Source organism: Astatotilapia calliptera, chromosome 5 (genome assembly GCF_964374335.1).
Source record: "Astatotilapia calliptera chromosome 5, fAstCal68.1, whole genome shotgun sequence".
NCBI classification, from domain to species: domain Eukaryota; kingdom Metazoa; phylum Chordata; class Actinopteri; order Cichliformes; family Cichlidae; genus Astatotilapia; species Astatotilapia calliptera.
Window position 1 is genome coordinate 2,017,269 of NC_137426.1, and position 23,310 is coordinate 2,040,578.

The following is a 23,310-nucleotide window of genomic DNA, read 5'->3' on the forward strand; positions in this document are numbered from 1 at the left end:
AGAGGATAAGGTCTCAGTGACCTGGGAGTTTTCCTCCCGGTGACATGAACCACTGCTGACTTTCAAACAGGGAGTGTAACATAAGCCTTCAAAAGCAAACTCTTCACAGCATTCTTCGTTTAATAGTACTCGATTCCACTTCATTACTTCGTTTAGTCGTTTAACTGAAAGTGTCACCCATACACCTTCAAGAAACTTTAGAGCAGGGGTCTCAAACTCCAGTCCTCGAGGGCCGGTGTCCTGCAACTTTTCCATGTGCCCCTGGTGCAGTACACCTGAATACAATTAGCATGCTGAAGTGGTAACCCCTAACCCTTCTCAAGTAAATGTAAGTTCGTAAGTGTTTGAAAAATGTACTCCTAAAAGTACTTTTATTGCACCGTGTTCATTCACTCATGAGCTGCTGTAACATGAATCAAATGGCTGAATTGCCACCTCAGCATGCAGTCAAGTTCTATAGAGTCTTTCTAGTGACCTACTAATTGTATTCAGGTGTGTTGCAACAGGGACACATGGAAAAGTTGCAGGACACCGGCCCTCGAGGACTGGAGTTTGAGACCCCTGCTTTAGAGTGAGCAGACGTTTTGGCCTTTGTTGGTGTTCCTGTGCACTCGGGAATGTTTAACAGTACGTTTCTAATGCCGGGAACACTCCAGCTTCATGTTTGACCTGCTGTCTGATAGTTTCATGAACACATTTACATTGTGTGTGTGAATGGGTGGACGACTGGGTGTGTAAAGCGCTTTGGGGTTCCTAGGGGGGGGACTAGTAAAAGCGCTATACAAATACAGGCCATTTACCATTTACATTTAATAACCAGTGAAATAATTGTGTTAAAAGCAGAAAAGCTACAGTTTGAATCACATTTAGAGTCTCAGCTGTGCAAATACATGCGATAACATTCAAACACAAAGACAGGAACAGTTGCCGTGCAGCGTTGCCCCAAGGCAACTACAAGAAAAACTCGAGTATTCAACATGCGAGGAAATAAAAACCTTTAAAAATACTGACACACACACACACACACACACACACACACACACTTATTTACAGTTCATGTCATTTTAACACTTAGACCCCCGGAGAGCAGTCATTTTGGTTTTCTACCTTAGACCCCTGCGGAGTCATCATTTTGCGTTTCTACCTTTAAAAGCCGGAGAGCAGTCAGTCAAATGCTGGAGTCATTCATATGTATATTAGGTCGTTACCTAGGAATTCTAGGTAACGACCTAAGGTAACGACCTAAGGTAACGACAAGGTACCACATGTGTACCTGTAGCAGTGAACACATCGCACAGTGGCCTGATTTTTTTTGCATCTGTGTACTTGGATTTTAGGTCGCAAGCCACCCAAAACTTGCTCCATGCACCACTCAGCAGGCCATTTGTAAATATGTGTACAAATGGTTGGTTTTTTGTACTGTTTTTATCAATAAATGTCAGCAACAAAGGACATACACCCATGTGTGTTGATTTCTCCCTAAGATGGCAAACTGAAACACTCCAAGTTGGTGACTTTTGGAGATTTGTTTCCCTGGATGATTGAGAATGCATCAAGATGAAACACAAAAGGAAGCTCACCGCTTTTAGCAGCTCCCCCACCCCCTCAATCACTCACTGAGTGATTGAGGGGGTGGGGGAGTGGAGTGTTTCAGTGTTTCAGTTTGCCATCTTAGGGAGAAATCAACACATGTCCTTTGTATGTCCTTTGTTGCTGACATTTATTGATAAAAACAGTACAAAAAACCAACCATTTGTACACATATTTACAAATGGCCTGCTGAGTGGTGCATGGAGCATGTTCATTGGTTCATGGACCTCCCTGAACTAATGGCATTTATGGCAGCAACAAAAGCGGTGAGCTTCCTTTTGTGTTTCATCTTGATGCATTCTCAATCATCCAGGGAAACAAATCTCCAAAAGTCACCAACTTGGAGTGTTTCAGTTTGCCATCTTAGGGAGAAATCAACACACATGGGTGTATGTCCTTTGTTGCTGACATTTATTGATAAAAACAGTACAAAAAACCAACCATTTGTACACATATTTACAAATGGCCTGCTGAGTGGTGCATGGAGCAAGTTTTGGGTGGCTTGCGACCTAAAATCCAAGTACACAGATGCAAAAAAAATCAGGCCACTGTGCGATGTGTTCACTGCTACAGGTACACATGTGGTACCTTGTCGTTACCTTAGGTCGTTTCCTAGAATTCCTAGGTAACGACCTAATATACATATGAATGACTCCAGCATTTGACTGACTGCTCTCCGGCTTTTAAAGGTAGAAACGCAAAATGATGACTCCGCGGTCAATTTAGCCAATTTAGCTTCCACTTCCACCATTTGACTGCTCTCGGGTTTTATAGGTAGAAAGGTAGAAGCCTGGGGATGCTAGTGTTAAATAAGATTTTAAGTGAAAGTCCTGCCTTTGAATCATGCTTGTTAGTGATTCAAACAGCTGATTGGATTATGTTTTCAGCTGGTTGCACTGATTTAGGAAATATGAAGAGGACGCGGGGCTGCGTGCCCGCCCACCTCTCACTGTTTTATGGTGATTGATGCTAAAATGTGCAGAACATTTCTTTTAGTTAAAACATGAGGTGAGAAGCTCCCACAGAGCACAGACCCGCACAAAGGATTTCTTTCCTGTTTTTGAAGCAGCGTCCTGTCTGACGGAGCGTCCATGCTAATTTTTCTGATGGTTTTGTTCCCTCCTCCCTAAGCCCCCTCCCAAGCCATCACCCCAACTTATACAGCACACCCCCCATCTGTACAGCGAACTCCCCTACAATAATCTGTTGCAACCTCCAGCCAAACACGCCCGTCTTATGATTTGAGTTTTGTCAGATTTCCGTTTGTTCATTTTTACAGATCCTGGTTTTTTTTGGTTTTTTTTCCCGTTTTTACTCTGATTTTTTTTAACATGTCTTTTATTTAACCCTCTAACCCTTCTCCATCCAAAATTCCCTCTCCTTGACCCCCTCCCCTCCTCCACCCTCCTTCCCCCCCTTCCCTCCCCTCCACCTCCCCCTCCAGTTTAGAGACCGCCAAATCCACCGCCCAGTCCTCCTCCATGCCGTCTCCCGTTGATCTGACCATGAGCTTCACCCAGCCCTCCCCCCCTGTCTCCGCCTCGTCCTCCTCCTCCTCCCCCCTGGCAGCGATGGGCGCCGCACTGCCCCATGCTCAAATCCTGGGCGCTCCCTACGCCTTCCCCCTCTCCAGCCTCCTGGGAGTGAAATCCATCCCCTACCTGGCACTCTCCACCCCTCCCGCCTCAGCAGCGGCAGCAGCGGCGGCGGCCGCAGCGGCCATCGGGGCTCCAATGCTACCAGCGTCAGTGCAGACGGCAGCGGCGACGGCAGCCGTTCCGGTTCAAGCTCACGCGGCGGCGGCCCTGGCGTCCTACACAGCCAAGATCTCGTCCTCAACCAATGGAATGAAGAAGCCGGAGAGACAGAAGTTTGCGCCGTACTAAACAAAGAGGTAGCTCCTGGCCGGGTTTAGACGTTAAGGGCCGTTTTTGGTTTTTCTTTTAGCACATTACTCATTGACTTGTTTGCCTCTCCACTTCTTCCTCTTCTTCTTCTTCTTTTTTTTTCTGACTGCCTAAAAGAATCAAAGTGGGATCGTTGGAACATGAATGATGTTGAATCATCCATGGAAGGCGTGCACGGCAGCAAACAAGCTTTTCTCTTTGGCTGTGGGGTTAGTGACGTCAAAAGTTTAAAGCTTGCAGTTCAGCTAACCGTGTCTCTGCGCTGTGGTCATAACCAAACCCTAAACCAGGGGTACAGCAGGTTCGTGTCTTGGACAAGTTTTTGTTCCATCACGTCTTCACATTGCGAGCAGTTCAAAGTGTTTAGTCGGTGCCGGGTCTTTTATTTTGGACCCAGCTCTTTACCGGCTGTCCTGTGTCTGACTTCCTGCCCTCCTCATATGCTTTCTGCAGCTTGATGTGGCTTCTGTCAAGAAATAAAAAGACCTGGTGCTATTCTGAGTGATGTGGAGCAGAGACCTGCTTCTCGGACACTTGTGAACCACTCCACGGTGGATTTACTGGGATTGCAATCATTGTCCTGAGTGACCGCAAGTAGCTCTGGTTGCTACCCTGGTATTGGAACATTGTGCAACCAGGTTGGGTGTATTCCCAGGATAAACCGATTTGACAAAGTCTTGGAAATCAAGGGGAAAAATAACAATTTTAACACAAGTTTCCTCAAACAGTGTTTCTGGGTTAAAATCATTCTGCTGTTTGTGTGGATCAGCAGCTATAGACCAAATAAACAGACCAGTGTAAAGTTAGCTGCATAACTAAAAACCACGACTGAGGGTCTTATTTACTGTCATGAAAGGATCGGGAGGACGACGGTCTCTCAGCAGATTTCGCCCAGTTTCCCCAAAGCACTGACGACTTGCATGTCAGACAGCATGTTTGTGCAATTAGACCAAAACCCACTGCCAAACATGATGTATGTGTAAGTTTGCAACCAGTGTCATGCTACCAAGGTGACAATGCACCAACAAGATCACTTTTACAAATATAACTGAGCACTATTGCAAAGGCTAACTCAACTACACCTCGAGCTAATAGGAAAAATCCCCAAAACAGAGCTGCACGCTCTCTGTAAATTCAAAAGTTTCTTATTGAATCATAAACGCTGAATAATTAACTCAGAACCTGCTGAGGGACTCTGACAGACTGCAGCGGCTCCAGTCACGGCTTTCAGAAATCAAATAAAGGAGGATTTCTGATTTTCATGCAGATATCCGTCTCAACTCCACAGAGTGGGAAATAAATTAAAGAAAAACAAATACAGGATGACGAATAACACTCTTCACCTTGCTTCTTTAACCTTTTTATATACCCAACAGCTTTTTCTTTCTTTGAGTAGCACTTTTAAAAACAAAGTTTCAGAACCTTTGAACACCTCAAAGCGAGGCATGTAGGACCAGAATGAAAAACACCAAAAGCAAAATAGGACAATCCTGTACAGCAGCTCTCTAAGGCTGATGGCTCACCACGTACAAACGACTCAGGGTCAATGGCTCCTCAATACTTCACCTGTCACTCAAACACAGACACAGCTGGAAAAAGTTCAGGAAAAAATTTTTGCTATATAGTCAGACAAACCTATGGATGCTTTAATGTCTCTGTCCCAGCCCGGATCCCGGACAAGCCCCCAAACGTTAGTTTTCCCAGTGGATGGAGGACAGTTGTTATTTCAATAGAAAACCAAGCAAAGATGAGAGAACAGTGCAAACTTTAAATTCATCCACTGATTGTTTGTGGGCACCACTGCAGAAACAGAACTTTTACTTCAGATACTTTGGATGTGATAATACTTTATGGATTTTGAAAGCGAGACTCTTACTTGGCTCGTCGTTATTCCACATCCAACCACATAAAAACAGCTTTAAGGATGTTCCAGTCTGCTCCTTGATGTGGAAGTGTTCTTCTTCTTGTTAAATAATTTGAGACATTAACAGAAATTCATCTATTTGTCTGATTTTTAAAATTAAAAGTCAGGATCAGCAGGTCTGAGTCATCATTTTCCAACAATCCCACTTCTAAAAGTCCACCCCGACTTTATTTTTCCTCGCGTCTTTTTGCAGCTCGGCCCTTTTCCGAGTTCAGAGGGTTGGTGGGTGTTTGCAGCCCCTGATATTTAAGGTCATTTGGGCCACAAAGCCTGTAAAAGCCATAGAGACTATTCTGCTTTCCCCTCCTAGTCTGTGTCCTGCTCTTTTTGTCCCCTGCTCTTCGTCCTATTGTATACTCGCATATTTATTAACTATTGTGGAATATTCCCTCAGAGTTTATAATCACTGGTCACTAACACTGAGCTGAAAACTCTGCTTTTGTATACGATGATGTCGACTTGTAAATGACTATTTTGCGTTTGCTTCCTGTCTGGTTTTCCTTCAGTATTTGTTGTGTAGTTTTTTTTAAAGACATACAACAGATAAAAGGGTTCTTTTTTTGTTTTTTGCATATGTTCTCTTTCAAAATGTGTTGTTTAAATTATTTTTTAACTTATTGAGAGGAGTATTACAGTTTTAGAAGAGTTCATTTCCCAACATGGCTGCAGGTAAAGACTGTAAAACTGTATTTTAGTTTCTGTATGTTCTGTATGTAGAGTGAACAAAACTGATTATTTTCTTTTTGGGGGATAAAAAAATATCACTGTACCATTATTGCTAATAACCAGGTGTTTTGTTAGAAGAGTAGTGTTTTCACTTGTGAGCTCCAACTGGCCATTTTATGTCTCTCTCTCTCTCTCTCTCTCACACACACACACACACACACACACACACACACACACACACACACACACACACACACACTTTCTAACTGGGATATCTGTTTATAAATGTCTGCCCTGCTTCTCACCTTTCAGCATCCACAGAACTAGAATAAAAGAACTGTTTTTTAAAATGGGAAATCTTTGAACGTGTACAGTGAGGAGCTTTGGAAAAGCCAGTTTCTGATAGCCACACGTTTGAAGTCATTACTGGGTGAGTACCACAGATCGATAACCCTGGCAGCTCTAAGCAGATATATCGGGGACACGCTCTGATAAGGAGGCCAAAATCCAGCTCGGCACCAGGAGTCGATCCATCCGTCAGAAAGTACCGAGTCAACATTTTGTCACATGCAGTTGAGTTTTAAGTGGACCTGTTGTGCACTTTTGCTCATCTCCTGTTCCTGTGGTGGATGCTCATATAAAACATGACCAGAGTCTCTAATGATGAGCTCAGTGTGAGTACAACTGTATCTAATCCCTGTGGGCCAAAAGCTCAGGCTCAGAGTGCTCTGAACACTCTTGGCTCTCTGTGATGTCATTTAGAGTCGATGTCCCTAATGTAGTCATTTCACAGTAACTGTCTGTGAACCAATTAGAAGAAAGATGGCTTGAAGGTAGACAACAGAGCAGCGTTTTTATTCTTGGACTCTGCCAGACTAGCTTTGCATGATTCAAAGTTCAAAATAATCCTGGTTTACTTCATACTTGGTGCATCACCCAGGGCTGGACTGGGACAAAAAATTATAGGAAAACCCATAAAGCCTTTGAATGATCTTCAACAATCTTTGGTTGTAAGATTTAGATAATTATTTAATAAAAGTGAGACGTTTTTAAATGAGAATAAGAAAGAAAAGTATTTCTTTGTGCCCCCCTCTCCCTGTTAATGCCCTACCTGCCCCCCTGGCAAAACTTTGCTAGATCCGCCCCTGCACAGTTACCAGCTGTCAGCTACTTAGAAAAGGATCCTGGTGTTATTTGTCTCTCAGAAACAGTTCATAACTTCCCTTCAACTCATTCATGTCACCTAAAAGGTAAACCTGTTTCTCCATCACCTGTTCAGCTCTGATGGTTCAGTAAGGACATCTCCTGGTTTCATCTTCATGTTTCCCTCTCACCACATATCCAAACCGACATCATGACCAGCAGCTTCACAGCTGTGGCTCCAGCAAACATCAGCTGATACTAGAAATTAATATTAAATAAATTCTAACAACAGCTGATCAAGCTTAAACGTGCTGCTGTTGTTTAACGCGACATCCGGCGGTTTCCTCTTTCTGGCACAAAGTGAGAGATAAACAAGAGAGAGAAGCTGATCATTGATCAGTTTCATGATTGAAGTAGCAACAGGAGAGGGAGGGGGAGAGAATGAGAGAAGAAGAGGCAGCTGTGCAGTAAAGACACAGAGTAACTCCATCTTTGTGTCTTTTCCATTCTAGCTGAAGTTCGGGACAAACTGTTCCTTTTCACCTCAATACGAAACGCGTAATATTTTCTCTGAATACGAGACGATTTCGTTTTTTACGGGACGGTTGGCAACTATTTTATTCATAAGGTTAGTTAGAGAACTTTACTATCAGTAACATCATAGCACCCGCCCAGCCCAGAAACTCCGTCATGCTAGCTAGCACGCAGTACGAGTTATTGTAACTGACAGTAAAAAGTCAGCACAACGAAAATAAACTCCACCTAAACTTGGTTTATATCTGACCCAGATACACTGCAGGTCATAACTTCTTACCTGAAGTTCAGTTCACCTGACACTTGGACCGGCGGCCGCCTCGGGTCTCTCCTCCTCCTGCCTCCCCTTCCCTCATCCACCTGCTGGCCTCTGTGGAAGCTCCACCATAGCCACCACCAAACAACTGAGTTATTTTTACACATTGACCAGCATCTGGCCAATCCACCACCAGTCCAGCTATGGCATCACCTCATCTCATCAACTGTCTGTGTTAGCTCCTCTCCCATTGGTTGCCCCTCTGAAACAGAATGTGTGAACAGATCATGTAAGGACACACCCCTGTATGACATCACAGGCAGTCTGCAGCCGAGCTGTGGGCTCTCAGAGATTACTGTCCATACACTGACCTCATGATCGTGTTTGAATGAACGCCCGCCTCTGGAACAGAAGTATATGAGAGAGAAATTAGATTTTTACCAAATCTGAATTCTGAATCTGGATCCAGAAGTTGGAACAGATTCCTTCATGTATTACTGTGTTACCTCTGAGAACAGCTTCCTGTTGTAACCAAAACACCATTAGAGCCGAGTCAGAGTAAAGATGCTACGCTGGCTGTGAGGTTCTCTACAACGGGCAGGCGTGTTATAGACAAACTTGTGATTAAAGCAGAAGTCAGTCATTAGTTTTACTCTGATGATCAACTACAAAGTCTGCAGACGCGTTTCCAGGAAGCTAATCAGTACCGATGACCAAAAATATTGAAGTGTAAGGTCATCCATCCACAAACATTTAGATGATCAGAGGCTGTTTATCAGAGATGGACGTAGCCACCTAAAGCATGAAGCTGAACGTTTTCACCAAGTCGGTGTTTTGAAACCGGATAGTTTAACATCGGTCTGGACACCAGTTTACAAAATGAACATCATGTGTTAAATCCCATTTCAGATTAATGTTCAGGCCATCGAGTCGTTGGGGAAGTCTGAAGTCACGACAGTATGAGAGCAGTCGCCCCCTGCTGGACATTATACGGTGCATCTTTTATGCTAGTCTGTGGCAGCGGCTGACGAGATCTGTTAGAAATGTGTGAGTGTGCTTTTTGTAGTTCTGTAGCAGAGCTTGTGCAATTTTTAAAGAGTTTATTTGATTTTAATTTATTTTGTTCAGATTAAACTGACGCCCAGAGTGTCAGAGACTAATGCTGCATGTTTGACTGGCCTCACTAACACGCACACAAACATGTAAATACACACAAATATGACCAAGAAATTAGTGTAACACACACAGGCCTCGGTCTTTGCACTGGCAGTGTGAACTCAAAGCAATACTAAACAGAGCCGTACGAGTAGCTACACATTGCAGAGCAACAGCAGCGGCTAATCTGGGTGTGTGTACTTTCCAGCTGTAACAAATACATCAACGTTCAACTCGATGGGGTGTCGACGCTTCCCTGTTCCTTCTGTTTGTTTCTAAAAAGACTGATGACGATGATGATGTGGTATATTTAACAAGCTCACTTATTTTTATAAATAATGTTGATGAACTGAACTGTGGACACCCGTCTCCTCACATTCGTCCTCTCGACACCACTTTTTTCTTTAACTTTCGTCGTCCTTGCTTTTCATCGTCCACGTGTCCTTCATCCATTTGCATGAGTCTGACTTGAATTGATGTCTATGCAAACTCATCTCTGTGCGGTTCAGCGCTGAACCCTGCGTGGGTTCACGCGGACGCCGTGCTGGTAACGTGCAGCTGAAGTGAAAGGGCTACAGCAGACTACGGCTCTGACTGGCAACGCACCCGCCCTGAAGAGTAACTGACAGACTCTGGTACTCTGAATGATGTCTGGAGCAAGGTTATTATCGTTAACGAAAACTACCGAAATAACGAAAACTAGAAGTGAAAAAACATTTTCGTTAACGGAAATAAAAATAAAAACAAAAAAAGGAAAACTAACTAAAACTGTAATGAGTGTTCACAAAACTAACTAAAATTAACTGAATTTATAGCAAAAATGTGTTTAGTTTCATTGATGTGTGCGTGTCCTACAATAGTCAAGGGTGAAAATGAAGTTTAGTTTCCAGATTTTTTCTTGCCGTGTCTCATTATGCCAGCAGGTGGCAGCACGTTAGTCGAGTCGCCTGTGTTGCTGCGTCCACGCGCAGAATCATGTCAGGAAAAGTCGGGAGAAAGCGCCAGAGTCCAATTTGGGATTACTTTGAATATGACTGTGTTTTGGATAAAACAAGTGTCTTGTAGTGGAAAGAGACAAATTATGAGGGACATTTCTAAAGGGGAAAAATCCCACAAACCTTAAAGTGCACTTGAAAAGCTCACACAAGAAGGCTAACCTAGCTTAGCTTGAGAAGGGAGCACACTCAACCCTCATCCCCAGAAACAGAAGCTAACCCAGGCAAGGCAGCGTGATGCATCCCGAGACAACAGGACGGGGACATCTACATAACTGTGTGAGTCAATTGCCTTCAAAAAGTTTATCACTTGAACCAAAATTACGAACACCCGGTGCTGCAAGAGCTAATAGTCTCATTGGGGCCAAGATATACATTTTATAGTTGCCTGGTATCAGTGGTTGTTCATCTGCCTTTATTTATTTATTTAAAGAACCCATAGGTGGGAATGTGAGTTGTCTGTCTCTGCGTGTTAGCCCTGCGACAGACAGGCGACCTGTGCAGGGTGCAGTATGGTAGCTGGAATAGCAACATACCCAAGGATGAGCAGAAGAGCATGACTGATATGATGACACTGGGATTTTGTTACACTTAATTATTGCAAACACAACTAAAACTATAACTGAAACTAATCAAAACTAAACTGAAACTAAAGATTTTCAAAAAAATAAAAACTAAACTAGCAAACAACTGGTAAAAACTAATTAAAACTGATATAAAATTGAAAATCTGAAGTCAAAACTAAATAAAAATAAAAACTAATGAAAATTGCAAAACTATTAAAACCCTGGTCTGGAGGGGTTCTTTACATTTGGGGCACCAAGTAGAAGTAGACGAGGGATGTGCAGGGAAAAACAGGACATATTCCTCAGTGCACCGTAAACAAGGCGGAATCAAAAAGTTCTGAGAACATGAAACTCGTGAACCGCCCTCGATTTGAATTTGGCTGATCTTTTCTTTAAAGTAAGAATTTTAACCACTTTCATTTAAAAATGCACAAACTTTTATTTTTATTTTTAATTGTATCCTCATATTTCCTCATCAACTAAAAAACAGATGGAACCAAAAATTATTCAATTTGCATGAATATGAATCAGCTCTTGGCCCATAACAAAAATATATATATAAAAAAAACTCTCCAGACATCATTTTAAGACACATTAAAAGAGACTGAGCTGAAGAATAATTTGTGCCAGATTAATTTTTCCTTTAACAAAAAACTCATTTTTGCAGTAATAATTAGAAACAAAATGTTTTGGAAGAACATCAGGAGCAGACGTGTTGAGTCCTGGAGTCTTAAACACAAAGACCAGAATCCACAGCAGCTCCTTAGATTAACAAAAAAAGATTTATTTTCAGGAACACCGACGCAGATTTTAGCCGAGCATCCATCCTTTGAGGGAGACTTAATTCCACTTCTGCTCTGAAGTGAACATTAACAACACATTCTTTATCGAAACACATTTTTCACTCTTATTAAAATTCAAAGTCTGTGACGTTTTTCCAGAGAGAAAAATCACGTCGTCAGGTCTCCTGGGAAACAAAACAGAGTCAAGTTCTTGCTCTTCGGGGTGAATGTGTTGGACACTCAGACCGTGGAGGCGGACGTTCCTGCGACGTGCTCCGAGACTTTGTCCAGATGAAGCTCGCTTCATAAAAATGCTCTCGTTGGAGGCTGTACGACAAACACACACGGTGACACGCTCGCTCGCCCTGAACCCACGGCTGAACGGTTGTGAATATTGTATTGCACTCGAACATGAAAAATCCATTATGACGACATATTCTTCCATCTTTTTGGTTTTCATTTCTGCTTCCTGTAAAGACAGGATGTTTTGCTCTTTGTATATCAGCCTGATGTGTTTGTGACTGTTTTCTTTCCATTCATGCCATGTTCTAATAAATTAAACCCACACTGAAGATGAAACTGTCGACTGCTTTCTGCTTTAAAACTGATGATTCTCTGTGCGTGACGTTAGTTTTAGAGTGCACACCTGCAGGGCAGACGCGTACACAGTGCATTTATGCACATCTGCAGGTGTGTAATTATCTAAAAAGCAGTCGCAGATGAGTATCAGAATATAAACTGCACAGTGAGGTTGACCTCTGACTTTCACCTTCAAGGCAACTCCTCGTTCCAGCAAACATCTGATGAAGCTGCATCGAGTCTGAGGAGGGAAAAAAACCTTCGCACAAAAACAAATATGAAGACAAAACTTCAGTGAACCTTCAACGTGAAAGACGTCGTCTGCCGACACTGCAGGCTAATGTTGGATGATTGTATGCGATGGGTAAATGGACTCATTCTTACATGTACACAACATGCCACATTCACCCAGTTTCTTAGTGCTTCCTAACTACCATTCACACTCGTGGACACATCGGAGAGCAATTTAGGGTTAGTATGTTGCCCAAGGATACTTGGCATGCAAACTGGAGGAACCAGGGATCGAACCACGAACCTTGCGATCAGTAGATGACCTGCTCTACCTCCTACAGCCACCCTGGCAGGTGGGCACAGATCCCACCTCGAAATCCATCTCAAGTCCTAAAAGAATCCACATACGGACAAAATGATGTTTTCACAGTCAGTGGAGTTAGGCTGAGATGAAGACGTAAATGCTGCATTTGGGTTTAAATATCTTTGTGTTTCACATCCTGAAAGAGTAGAGCTGTGAAAGAAAACAGGACTAGCCGTTCATGTCCACAAATGACTGCACAATAAGTCATTCATCAGTGCAAAGCTCAGATTTACAGGGAATCACTGACTTACATCAGTTTACTGCTGCGTCATATGAACTACATGGCTGATGTACAGTACTGTGCAAAGGTTTCAGGCAGGCATGAAAGAAAGCTTTCAGAAATATAAATGATTGTTTACTGGCCCCACATGTATTCTGAAGCAGGACAACGGCCCCAAACATACAGCCAAAGTCACTGAAGTACTGGAAGTGATGGTCCGGCCCCCACAGAGCCCGGATCTCAGCATCATCGAGTGTGTCAGGATTACACGAAGAGACAGAAGGATGTGAGGAAGCCGACATCCACAGAAGATCTGTGGTTATTTCTCCAAGATGTTTGGAACAACGTACCTGCCTCCTTTGCTGGCCACACCAAATATTGATGCGATTTAGATTTCTCTTTTCTTCAGTTGCTGCATTTTGTTGATAGATGAAAATAAATGATTAACACTTTTATTTTTCAAAAGCATTCTTTCTCTACATCACATGTAGTCCATCCCATCCAAAGTCTTCAGATTTAAAAACAGCAGAAAGGTTTCCTTGGGAAGTCTCAGCTCCCTGCTGTCATTAGATTTCTCAAAATATATAAATAAAAATTTCCAAGCAAAGGATGACAGCAGGACTGCTTTAGATCGTTTTCTAGCCTCATGTTTTTCATGAGCCATTTTGAAATGATATTATCTACAAATTTCAAGATGTTTTGAGGACCCCCCACTGAGGTGAATTTCCCCACAGCAGGGGGCTGATACTTCATACAAAAGGCCCAGAATATTTAAAACAGTCCAGATCAGCTGAGTGCTTTCACACATATTCAAGCCTAAACATGGAAGACACTTCACCCGTTGCCTACTGGTGGTGGTCAGAGGGCCCGGTGGCGCCAGTGTCCGGCAGCCGCAGGGCGGCTGTGGCTACAATCACCATCACCAGTGTGTGAATGTGTGGGTGGATGACTGGATGTGTGAAGCGCTTTGGGGTCCTTAGGACCAAGTAAAGCACTATACAAATACAGGCCGTTTACCATTTACTTCAGTGGGAATCACACAGTGTGCCGGATCCGGCTTCATGGTGACAGAAAGAGCTTCTGTCTCAGGCAAATACAACAGGTCCTCATATTTCACTGATGTTTTTTCTTCTTTCTAAATATCATGAATTGAGATGAAAAGAAGCCCCGCCCACTTGTGTTCCTGTAATGCTGGGCTCACACTGTGCGATTTTTTTCATGCGCGCGATTCAGCTCCTGCTCAAACTGCATGATTGACTCGCAGGGGTTAGAAGTTCATAGGTCACGATGCAGGTCTCACACTATACGGCCCGATGCTCTGATGCGACCTGAGTGCTCACACTGTGCCTCCATAACATGAAGGTTATAACAGAAAATCTGTCGCTCGCTCTCTCCGTCTTTCACTCACACAGACACACCACCACCATCAACTTTGCTAAATTGCTAATGAAAAACATGATCAGGCAGCTGTGATTGAGCAGCAGTGTAAATCCAACTATTTTCAAGGTTGTTGTGGTCGTGATAATTTTGTGAGGCCACATCGAAAAGGCTCGGATGAGCTTTCCAAAGTTCTCCAAGTTGTGCCTCCATCGCTTGTGTCCAGATCACACGCTGCACTGCCGTGCTCTCGTTACCCTACGTATACTACACGACGCACGATGAAGGCCAAAATCGGGCCGATCGCCAAAACGGTCGCACGACTCAAAAATCGGCTCAAAATGGGCCAAAAATCGCACAGCATTACTTTATTTGATCATATTGTTTAATCAGAATACTTATTGATCCCTGGGGGAAATTCTTTTTCGTTACAGTGCTACATTATAAACCATTAACAAAGACAATACACTAAGAATAGCACAATATATACAGGCATGTATATACATAAAGGTCACTTGTTAATAAATAGTTGGAAAAGAAACATGTGTAGCTGTAGCAGTAAACAGTGTGTTAGGTGGAGCAGTTGTACAGGGAGCCACAGGCAGGAATGATTTCCTGTGTCGTTCAGTGGTGCATCATGGGTAATCTCAGTCTCTCACTGAACGAGCTCCTGTGACTGACCAGCACGTCATGGAGTGGGTGGGAGGTGTTATCCAACATTGTCTTTATCTTGGACAGCATCCGCCTCTCCGACACCACCTTGAGGGAGTCCAGCTCCATCCCCACAACATTGCTGGCCTTACGGATCAGTTTATCGAGTTAAATCGAGTTAATTATCTTTGTATTACTTTTTATTGGCTCGTTGCATATAGATTATCAGCACACTGGCCCCTCTTACAGTTCAAACCTTCTGTTTGTGACAGACAACCAATCAGAAGAAAACTGCCTTAAAGGGGGAGGAGCTAAAACAGCTAGTTTCAGACTGAAAGATAACTGGAAAGGCTCAGGATAAGATGAAGGATTATTCTGAAGAGTGAATGAACCTGCAAATGCATCTTTGAAATGTTCAATTTTTATTTTCTGCTTTTATTTAAACTGTTTCCTCCCCCGAGCGTCGCAGCTGCTGAAAATCCCAAAGTTGTAAAATGACAAATAAAAACACCACTAATCACTGTATCCACCGAGGTTTTTTTAAGTAATTACCGATCATTTTATGAGGCAGCGACCCGAAACATGAACAGAAGCATATTCTCTGTAGGTGGTGAAACAACAGCCACTTCAGAGAGATTACAGTGTTACAGCGACAGAGCTCGGAGACATGAGACGCTCTGCAGGAAAAGAAGAACCGGAAGGTCGGTCAGTAACAAAGAGTCCGAGTCATTGAACTGCAACCACAGTGAACTCTGTCTGGGAGCACGCTGGACCTGATGCTGAACTTCATTCCACTCCCAGCGTGCCCGTCATTGTGCCACGCCGCACCGTCACTCTGATGAGTATAATGGAAAGCAGCTGTGCAGCCTCCCTCAAACGAGTGGTTTCAAAATGCAAATGGGGCGTTTAATGGGCAAGAAGCACACAAAAGAAAACACAAATGAGGAGAGACAGGACAACAAGCTTTCATAACACACGCACGACGCACACACGTGACGTCTTTACTTCCAAATAAGTTGTTGCTGTTTTCTGTGGCTGCTAACCATGAAGAACCACAACCTGCAGTCTAACATCCACAGGAAGGAGTCTGTCACCACCAACGTCATGTTAAACTTTACAGCAGAAACAAACCACTTTACAGCCTGCTGTAAAACACAGGTGTTTTAATTTAACTCAGTTCATCTAAATCTGGTCACGTCTGCCTCTGAAAAACAAACATGGCGAAAGTGTAAATGCTACAATTCAGACTTCAGAAAAGCAAAGCGGTGCGTGACTGTTCCCACCTGTTACACTTCAATTAGTTTAAACAATCCTGCAAACTCGTTTTGAGACTGTTAATCACATTCAGCCCAAAGTTGCTGCACACCTGCAAGCTGCTTTGCAACCCAGCTCCTCACTGTCACATTCGTCGTCATCACCTGCTGTGCCCCGTGAGGCCGTCCTGCTGCTGCTGCCCTCCAGAGTCAAACCAACAAATAGAAATGACCAGAAATGGAAATATTAATGTTCTGAACAGGAGTCTTTACTGAAATGCACATTAAACCTCAGCACACGATTGCATGTACTTTCTTCTACTGCGCCTATACACGGTCTAGAGTCACATTAATTTGCACACACGCGCACACACACACACACACACACACACACACACACACACACACACACACACACACAGCCAGCAGTTCTGCATGTGTGTGTGCACATGTATGTATATATTGTCATACTGTTTCTCTGAGGGTTTGTACATCTTGAACTGCATGTTTACCTCTTCCACAGTGTGTGCGTGTGTGAGTGTGTGTAGGCACAAACATGACGGTGATCTATTGCAAAATGAAAAGCTCTTGTGTAGTCTGCCTCATCAAAGCGCGCGCACGCACACACACACACACACACACACACACACACACACACACACACTTACTTCTCTGTCTCTCTCTCTCACCAACCAAACAGATAAGGGCGAGCGAGTCGGGGACAGCAGTAATTACACAGAGATCGGTGCTAGCCGGTGTTTTAAACAACAATTAAAGCAGCCTGTTCACACGAGGACCCTTAACTGACACAAAGCACCTCGACCGCTGGAGATAATTATACAGATGTCACGTCTGCGTCACACCAGCAGCAGCGGGGGAGGGACAACGATGGGCTCAAGGGGAAATCAGCTGCTAGGCTTTAATTTTCTTTGAGTATTTACAATTTTACAGATGTGTTCTTTACTTCTCCTGCACACAGCTGATGCACCTGCATTCACCACACCCTGATACAGATAACAGCCCTGGTACTCGTGCGACGCTCTCAGAGCGCTCAATATAATCTGATTTTTTAACAATTAGTTTCAGTATACGTGTATCTTTTTATCTCTTAAGTGCTTATAAGTTAATTAACAGAGAAGCTGATTGTACCTCGTTTCTAACCATCTGATTTTTTTCCACCAGCTGCTGGAAGTTCTGAATGCTTTACTGCAGTTAAACAGCCAAAAAAAAATCTTATTTATAGAGAAAATAATCCATCAGATTTAATCTGATTCCTCGGGCTGCGACGGGGAGACTGCAGCGCCGTCGGGACGGTTTTGTGATTTTTGCTGGAAGAATGTGAATGTAGGAAATTAATTTTAATGATTGTTGGGAGAGAGACGAGACATGAGCCCCAACATGGAAGTTTTCATGCATTCCTGAACTTTCTGGAAATCTGGAGGAGACCCACCTGTGTCCTCAAAGCTCAGGACCATAACTGAGGAACCCAAACAAAACGCTGTGTAAGAGCTGGGCAGTTGTGACAGGGGAAGTTAAAATAAAGAACCAGTGCATGCAAACTGCTTATTAAGTCTGACATCACTATCCATTTGATCCAGATTCAGTGTGGCCGCTCTCACAGTTTGTACAGTAAATTTTAACTTCCAGGCGTTCATGAAAAAGAGGATTTACAAGGTTTCGCATTAGCTAGCTAGTTTCCATCTAAAGATGACAGACTCTGTTCTGACTGAACTACGAAGCAAAAGCCTCAATCCCGAGCTTCACGTTTACACTGAAATACCAAAGAATGGTCGTCCCTGCCTTAAACACCACCTGAATCATAACTGATGGGTTTATGTACTGAACAGTAATTCTGCTTTTCCTCACTTCCTGTCTCTCAGCTCCTGCTCCAATCATGGATGCTCATATGAAACATGATTAAAGTTTCACAAAATGAGGTTGACATGCGTGCAAGTAATCCCCGAGAGAGGAAAACATAAAACATCTGCTCTAAACGCTATTTTTGGATCGTATGATGTCATAGAGAGAATCGCAGACACACATTTGGGGGGGGGGGGGGCAAAGATGACTTGACACACCAAGACCCCATGTGAGGATTATTCTAAACTGTGAATCATGCAAAGCTACTCTCGGAGAGCCTGAGAACAAAAAGCACGTCCAATCATCTGCTCATGTCACAACTGACAGCCTCGACTTAAACACAAACAGAGCTGTTAAACAGCACAGCCACTCAGAAAATTACTGCCGGCGACATTTATAAGTCGATATGGATCAATAAGAAGAGACTGAGCGCTGCTGTCGGTTTCAAACCAACGGCGAGGAAGAAAAATGTGGCCAATTAACACGCAGCAACATGGTACCCTGCAAAATAAGAAAGTCCATATCCGGAGCTCTGCACAGAAGATACAGGACACGGTAACACACACGGTAACACACACACACACTATGTGAGCAGGGCTTGGCTTGACTGGGGCTGCTTTGTTCATCCATACGGCCCTTCTGCCTGTAAAAGCAATCCAATCAACATGCGCACACACACAGAGTCAGATGCTCCAAAGGTCTGACTATGCAATCACAAGACCTTATCCATCAAAAATGACAGGAGGAGGTGGTGGAGGAGGGAGATATGAGGGGAGGATGTGATATATAGGGTTAGTAATAAAAGTGGGGAGGGAAGGGTGGGAATGCTGGTGTGGGTGAGGGCAGCCACGACCTCCTGCTGATTTCCCTCACACGGATGCTGCACTGGAAAAAAAAAAGTCTTTATCTTTAAAATGTTGCTGCTCTGGAGGGAGACGCAGTGGCTGCTCATATACAGCACGCCCAGCAGGGGAGATTACTACTGTGTGTGACATTTGCTTTGATATACAGATGCCAAGTTATAAAGAAGAGGATGAGCACATACAGGAAGGAGGAAAGAGACGGACAACACAAACTCTTATAAATATCACGTGAAATCCAGGATCATCAGTCACTGCTAAAGGGCGCAGAAAGAAGCTGAACAAGGAGAAAAACTCGTTGAACACAGAGGAAAAATAAAAACTGCTTTTAAGTTGCTGCTTCACTGCTTCGACTGAAGTCCTGCTCCTCACATACAAGGTCTTAAATAATCAGGCCCCATCTTATCTTAATGACCTTGTAGTACCATATCACCCTATTAGAGCGCTTCGCTCTCGCTCTGCAGGCCTACTTGTTGTTCCTAGAGTATTTAAAAGTAGAATGGGAGGCAGAGCCTTCAGTTTTCAGGCCCCTCTTCTGTGGAACCAGCTTCCAGTTTGGATTCAGGAGACAGACACTATCTCTACTTTCAAGATTAGGCTTCAAACTTTCCTTTTTGCTAAAGCATATAGTTAGGGCTGGACCAGGTGACCCTGGATCCTCCCTTAGTTATGCTGCAATAGGCTGCCGGGTGATTCCCATGATGCATTGAGTTTTTCCTTTCCACTGTCGCCAAAGTGCTGCTCAGAGGGGGTCATATGATTGTTGGGTTTTCTCTGAATCTATTATTGTACGATCGCCTTGAGGCGACTGCTGTTGTGATTTGGCGCTATATAAATAAAATTGAAGTGAATTGGAGCTCTGAAGGCCTCGGCGGTCCAACAATCGTCCACCAAGCAACATCAAGTTAACATTTTTAGCTTTTCTAGACAAAATCAAAGTCTGAACAGAATTAGAATAAAAGCTCTACATGTTTTTTTCACTTTGTCAGTCTACTGAAACTGTTTTGAGACAAAATAAAAAAGAAACAAAGAAAACAGACTATCGTGGTCTCCTGCTTTCAATTTCAATATGTCATCATCAGAAGGAAGAAAACCAACATCATCTCCATCAGTTCCAGCTGTAACCATCACAGCAGAAGCTCACTGTGGCAGAGAAAAGGTGTGCAACACTAAAGGTGAGGTCAGGAGTTCAAACAGGTGTCATCAGATCACAAAGACACATCCAGCCGTGGAGCATCACAGGGACAGATACTGCAGATGTGCCATTATTTGGAGAGTAAACGGATGCTAAGAAACGATTTGCAGGAGGAGCAGAGGAGAGGACTGAGCTGCTGGATTAAGAGACGATGGATGTTTGGCCTCTCAAGCCAGCAGTTCCTCCTCTAAGCTGCCATCTGTCGGCACAGTGCCTCAGCCTCAGGCTGGAGGGTATTACTGACCAAAGGATCTGACCTCAAACACTTTTCCAACCAAATAAATGACCCAAAAAGCTCCACACTTTGCAATTAGATCTCAAATCCACATTAAAACACACTTCAGCCTTCAGAGGAAGAGGTCTGTTCACCTTGATGGAGGATCCACCGACCCACAGCAGTGCATGATCGCACCGACAGCCACCGTATCCTGAAGCCTGACAGCTGAGCAGGTAAAATGCAGAAAACACAATTTCCAAGTTCCTCATTTTGTCCCGCTCAGAGACATGTGAGGCACCTGGAGCACTTCCACCAAAGCAGCATCAGGATCAGCTCATCTCCAGCATGAAAAGACGTAAACTTACATAAAACAGGAAGTTCGTTACTTACTTATGCATGTGCATCTGCTGCTCCTGTAACCTCCATTTACAGGCAGCCAGTTTAGAAACACCTGAGTCAAGTAACCTCTTGATTTAATCACCTCTGCCTGGTTGGCAACAGCGCTGCGCCCCCCTGTGGTGGGAGGTTTACCAACCAAAGCAGCTGTGAGGCTTTTCTTATTTCTCTCATTGGTGCCTCCTCCTCTCCTCCTACCTGTGCTCAGGAGGACAGATATGACCAGACTGTGGGAAACTTCCCCGTCTCGATCCCAGAGAAGCTTTTATGTTCCTAATCCTTTTACACTTTCAGAGGCGATGCCTCCACATGCCGTCTGTTTAGCGCTCATGTATTTTCACCTAAATTTAAAAATAACTCTTTAAAAAAGGAATTTAAAAACCCTCTCAGACTCCTCATCTACCTGCTTCACCCAGTTAGAGGAGCTTCCCAGTCTTTGCTCTTAAGCTGCACTGACGATGCATCATCTCGGCTCCTGTCATCGTCACATTATCGGACTGTTGGCTGTATTTGCCAAAGTTTACTGAAACACAGGATCGCCTGCTTTCCTTCCACTCAGCTCCAATGCGTCCTGTTAGCGTGCTCTGCCCTCGTGTGGCCTGAAAGACTGACAACATGCAGGAAACCCCCAAAATCCATAAGCAGCAGTTAAAGCGATGGAGCTGCAGGCGGTTTCAGACAAAATGTGGAACAGATTAAAAATAAATAAAGACGAAGCCATCGTCACGAATGAACCTCAAACATAAATTGCTACTGTGTAAAAATATAAGAGATGAAAATGAACACAGTGCTAACTTTATTTATCAGGCCCTTTATTAATACCGCTGCATCCGCCCTGTGAAAAGATTTCCTCTGCACATCGTCGGCCTCGCACTGAGGTAATGACAGTACGGGTGCAATGACTCTTTCAGATCCCGCGAAGGATTCTCGGAGCTCTAATGTGCAGCGGGAAATTGTATTCATGGGGGAAAATGGTCTGGAAAAGCTCAAACGTTTATTACGTCTCATATAACGACTCGTAATGGATGGCAGTGCGGTTCTGCAAGCCTGTGAGCCTCACTGTGTTTTCCCTGTGCTCTCAGTGAAATGATGTTAAGAGAGGAGCGCTCCACTGTTTACAGATGTCTGAAGCATTAATGGTGCATCATTAGAGCAGAGACGAATCCGGTGATATCATTTCAGAAGCTTTTAAGCTTCTTCTGCATGTGTAACAGGAAGAAGACACATTTCTACTCTTCCTCGTGTGTCATCGTCTTCCAAGCTAAGCTGTGGAAGCTGTGGAACATCTCAGCGAGAACCAGGAGCTCCATCTTAGGATGCTCAGGTCCAAGTCTGTCGTGGTGCTGGGTCGTTGATCCAGTGCTCTTGACTAAACATTAAGGCGTTCCTAGAGTGATTCATATTTCCTGGTTTCGTTTTTCTTGTTGTTCATCCCTGGTGGTTCTTGTTGTCCCGTCCACTGTAGTCTTCGTCTCTATGTTGTGTCTTTAGCACGCTCCTCTGTGTTTCCCTCTCCTATTGTTAAGCTTGCATGTCTTTGTCTGGGTCTCACGGTGGGCGTCACTTCCTGTTTTATTTTGAAGCTACCTGGTCTCAGGTGTGCTATGTTCAGTTTTGCTTCCCCTGTTCCATCAGTCAGATTTGTTCCTGCTGTGTTTCCACCTGTTGTCCATCCTCTGTGTATTTAAGTCTCCAGTTTATATCTGTTCCTCGTCACATCGTCAGTCTTCATGCCCTCCCACCATGTCATGGTTCAATTTCAATGGACTAAACAAGTATTAGCAGCCAATCACAAGCTTGGCCTCTGATTCAGAGACAGGAAGTACAAACGCAAAACCATAAAAGGAGTAAATCAAAAATCAAAGGCGGGTCTTATAAGGTCAGAAAAGCCACATTTAACCAGCAGTCATCACCAGCTTCATTCATCTCCTTGCAGGCTGCTCAGAAACCTCCGTTGTTCTGACTGAACACCATGCTGTGAGCAGGTGGTCACCAGCTCCTTCCGCTTCCTCCCAACAACCGCCTCCTCTTCCTCATCTTTCCATGCCCTCACTTCTCCACAGCCTGTCAGCTCCAGCTTTGATCACCACGCTCAGTCCTTCTCCCAGCTTTTCTTGCACTCCTCCTCCTCCTTCATCCTCCGAGCTCCTCCTCTCAGACAGCTGTGATATTTAACCACCATTCATCAGCGGCTCGGCCTGCTGAGAAATCTGTGCTGTTGTTTTGTCGGTACGCCACGCTGTGAGCGATCAGCCTCCCTCTCCCACTCCTTATTTTCCTCCTTCTCGCCAGCATCTTGCTCCCTTCTTCCTTCCCTCCTCTGATGCTTTCCCAACCCCACCCATTAATCTCCATTTTTATTCCTTTGAAGTCTGTTCTCCTTCCTTCTTTCCTCCAACTCATCTTTCTGCAAACTAAATGTTTCTTTGTGCTCAAACCTCGTTTCCAAGTTTCCATGAAAGGAGATCTGGGAAACCTCTCGCCCCTTAAAAACACAGCTGCAGCACATCTATGTGGAGCCTGGTTGGTGCACTGTGTGGCCTCTCTGCTTCATGATATATCAGTCCAGCATTGACTATGCTGAGTGCC

At 44.0% G+C, this 23,310-nt stretch overlaps 1 protein-coding gene and 1 long non-coding RNA gene across 4 annotated transcripts in view; one reads left to right on the plus strand and one right to left on the minus strand.

The window, feature by feature from the left end:
* Positions 1–12,097, plus strand: part of pcbp4 (poly(rC) binding protein 4) — a 205,506-nt gene extending 193,409 nt beyond the window's left edge. For all 3 annotated transcript variants that reach the window (XM_080301111.1, XM_026166555.2, XM_026166561.2), the window contains one exon: positions 3,035–12,097. In XM_080301111.1, coding sequence (XP_080157237.1) covers positions 3,035–3,476 — 442 coding nt within the window. In that variant the 3' untranslated portion in view covers positions 3,477–12,097. The remainder of the gene's footprint in view (positions 1–3,034) is intronic.
* The window catches only part of LOC113021810 (uncharacterized), a 76,049-nt gene extending 54,685 nt beyond the window's left edge, over positions 1–21,364 (minus strand). Inside the window, exon 1 of the long non-coding RNA XR_013908950.1 lies at positions 20,716–21,364. This is a non-coding gene — a long non-coding RNA (uncharacterized LOC113021810). The remainder of the gene's footprint in view (positions 1–20,715) is intronic.
* Between the last annotated feature and the right edge of the window lie 1,946 nt (positions 21,365–23,310).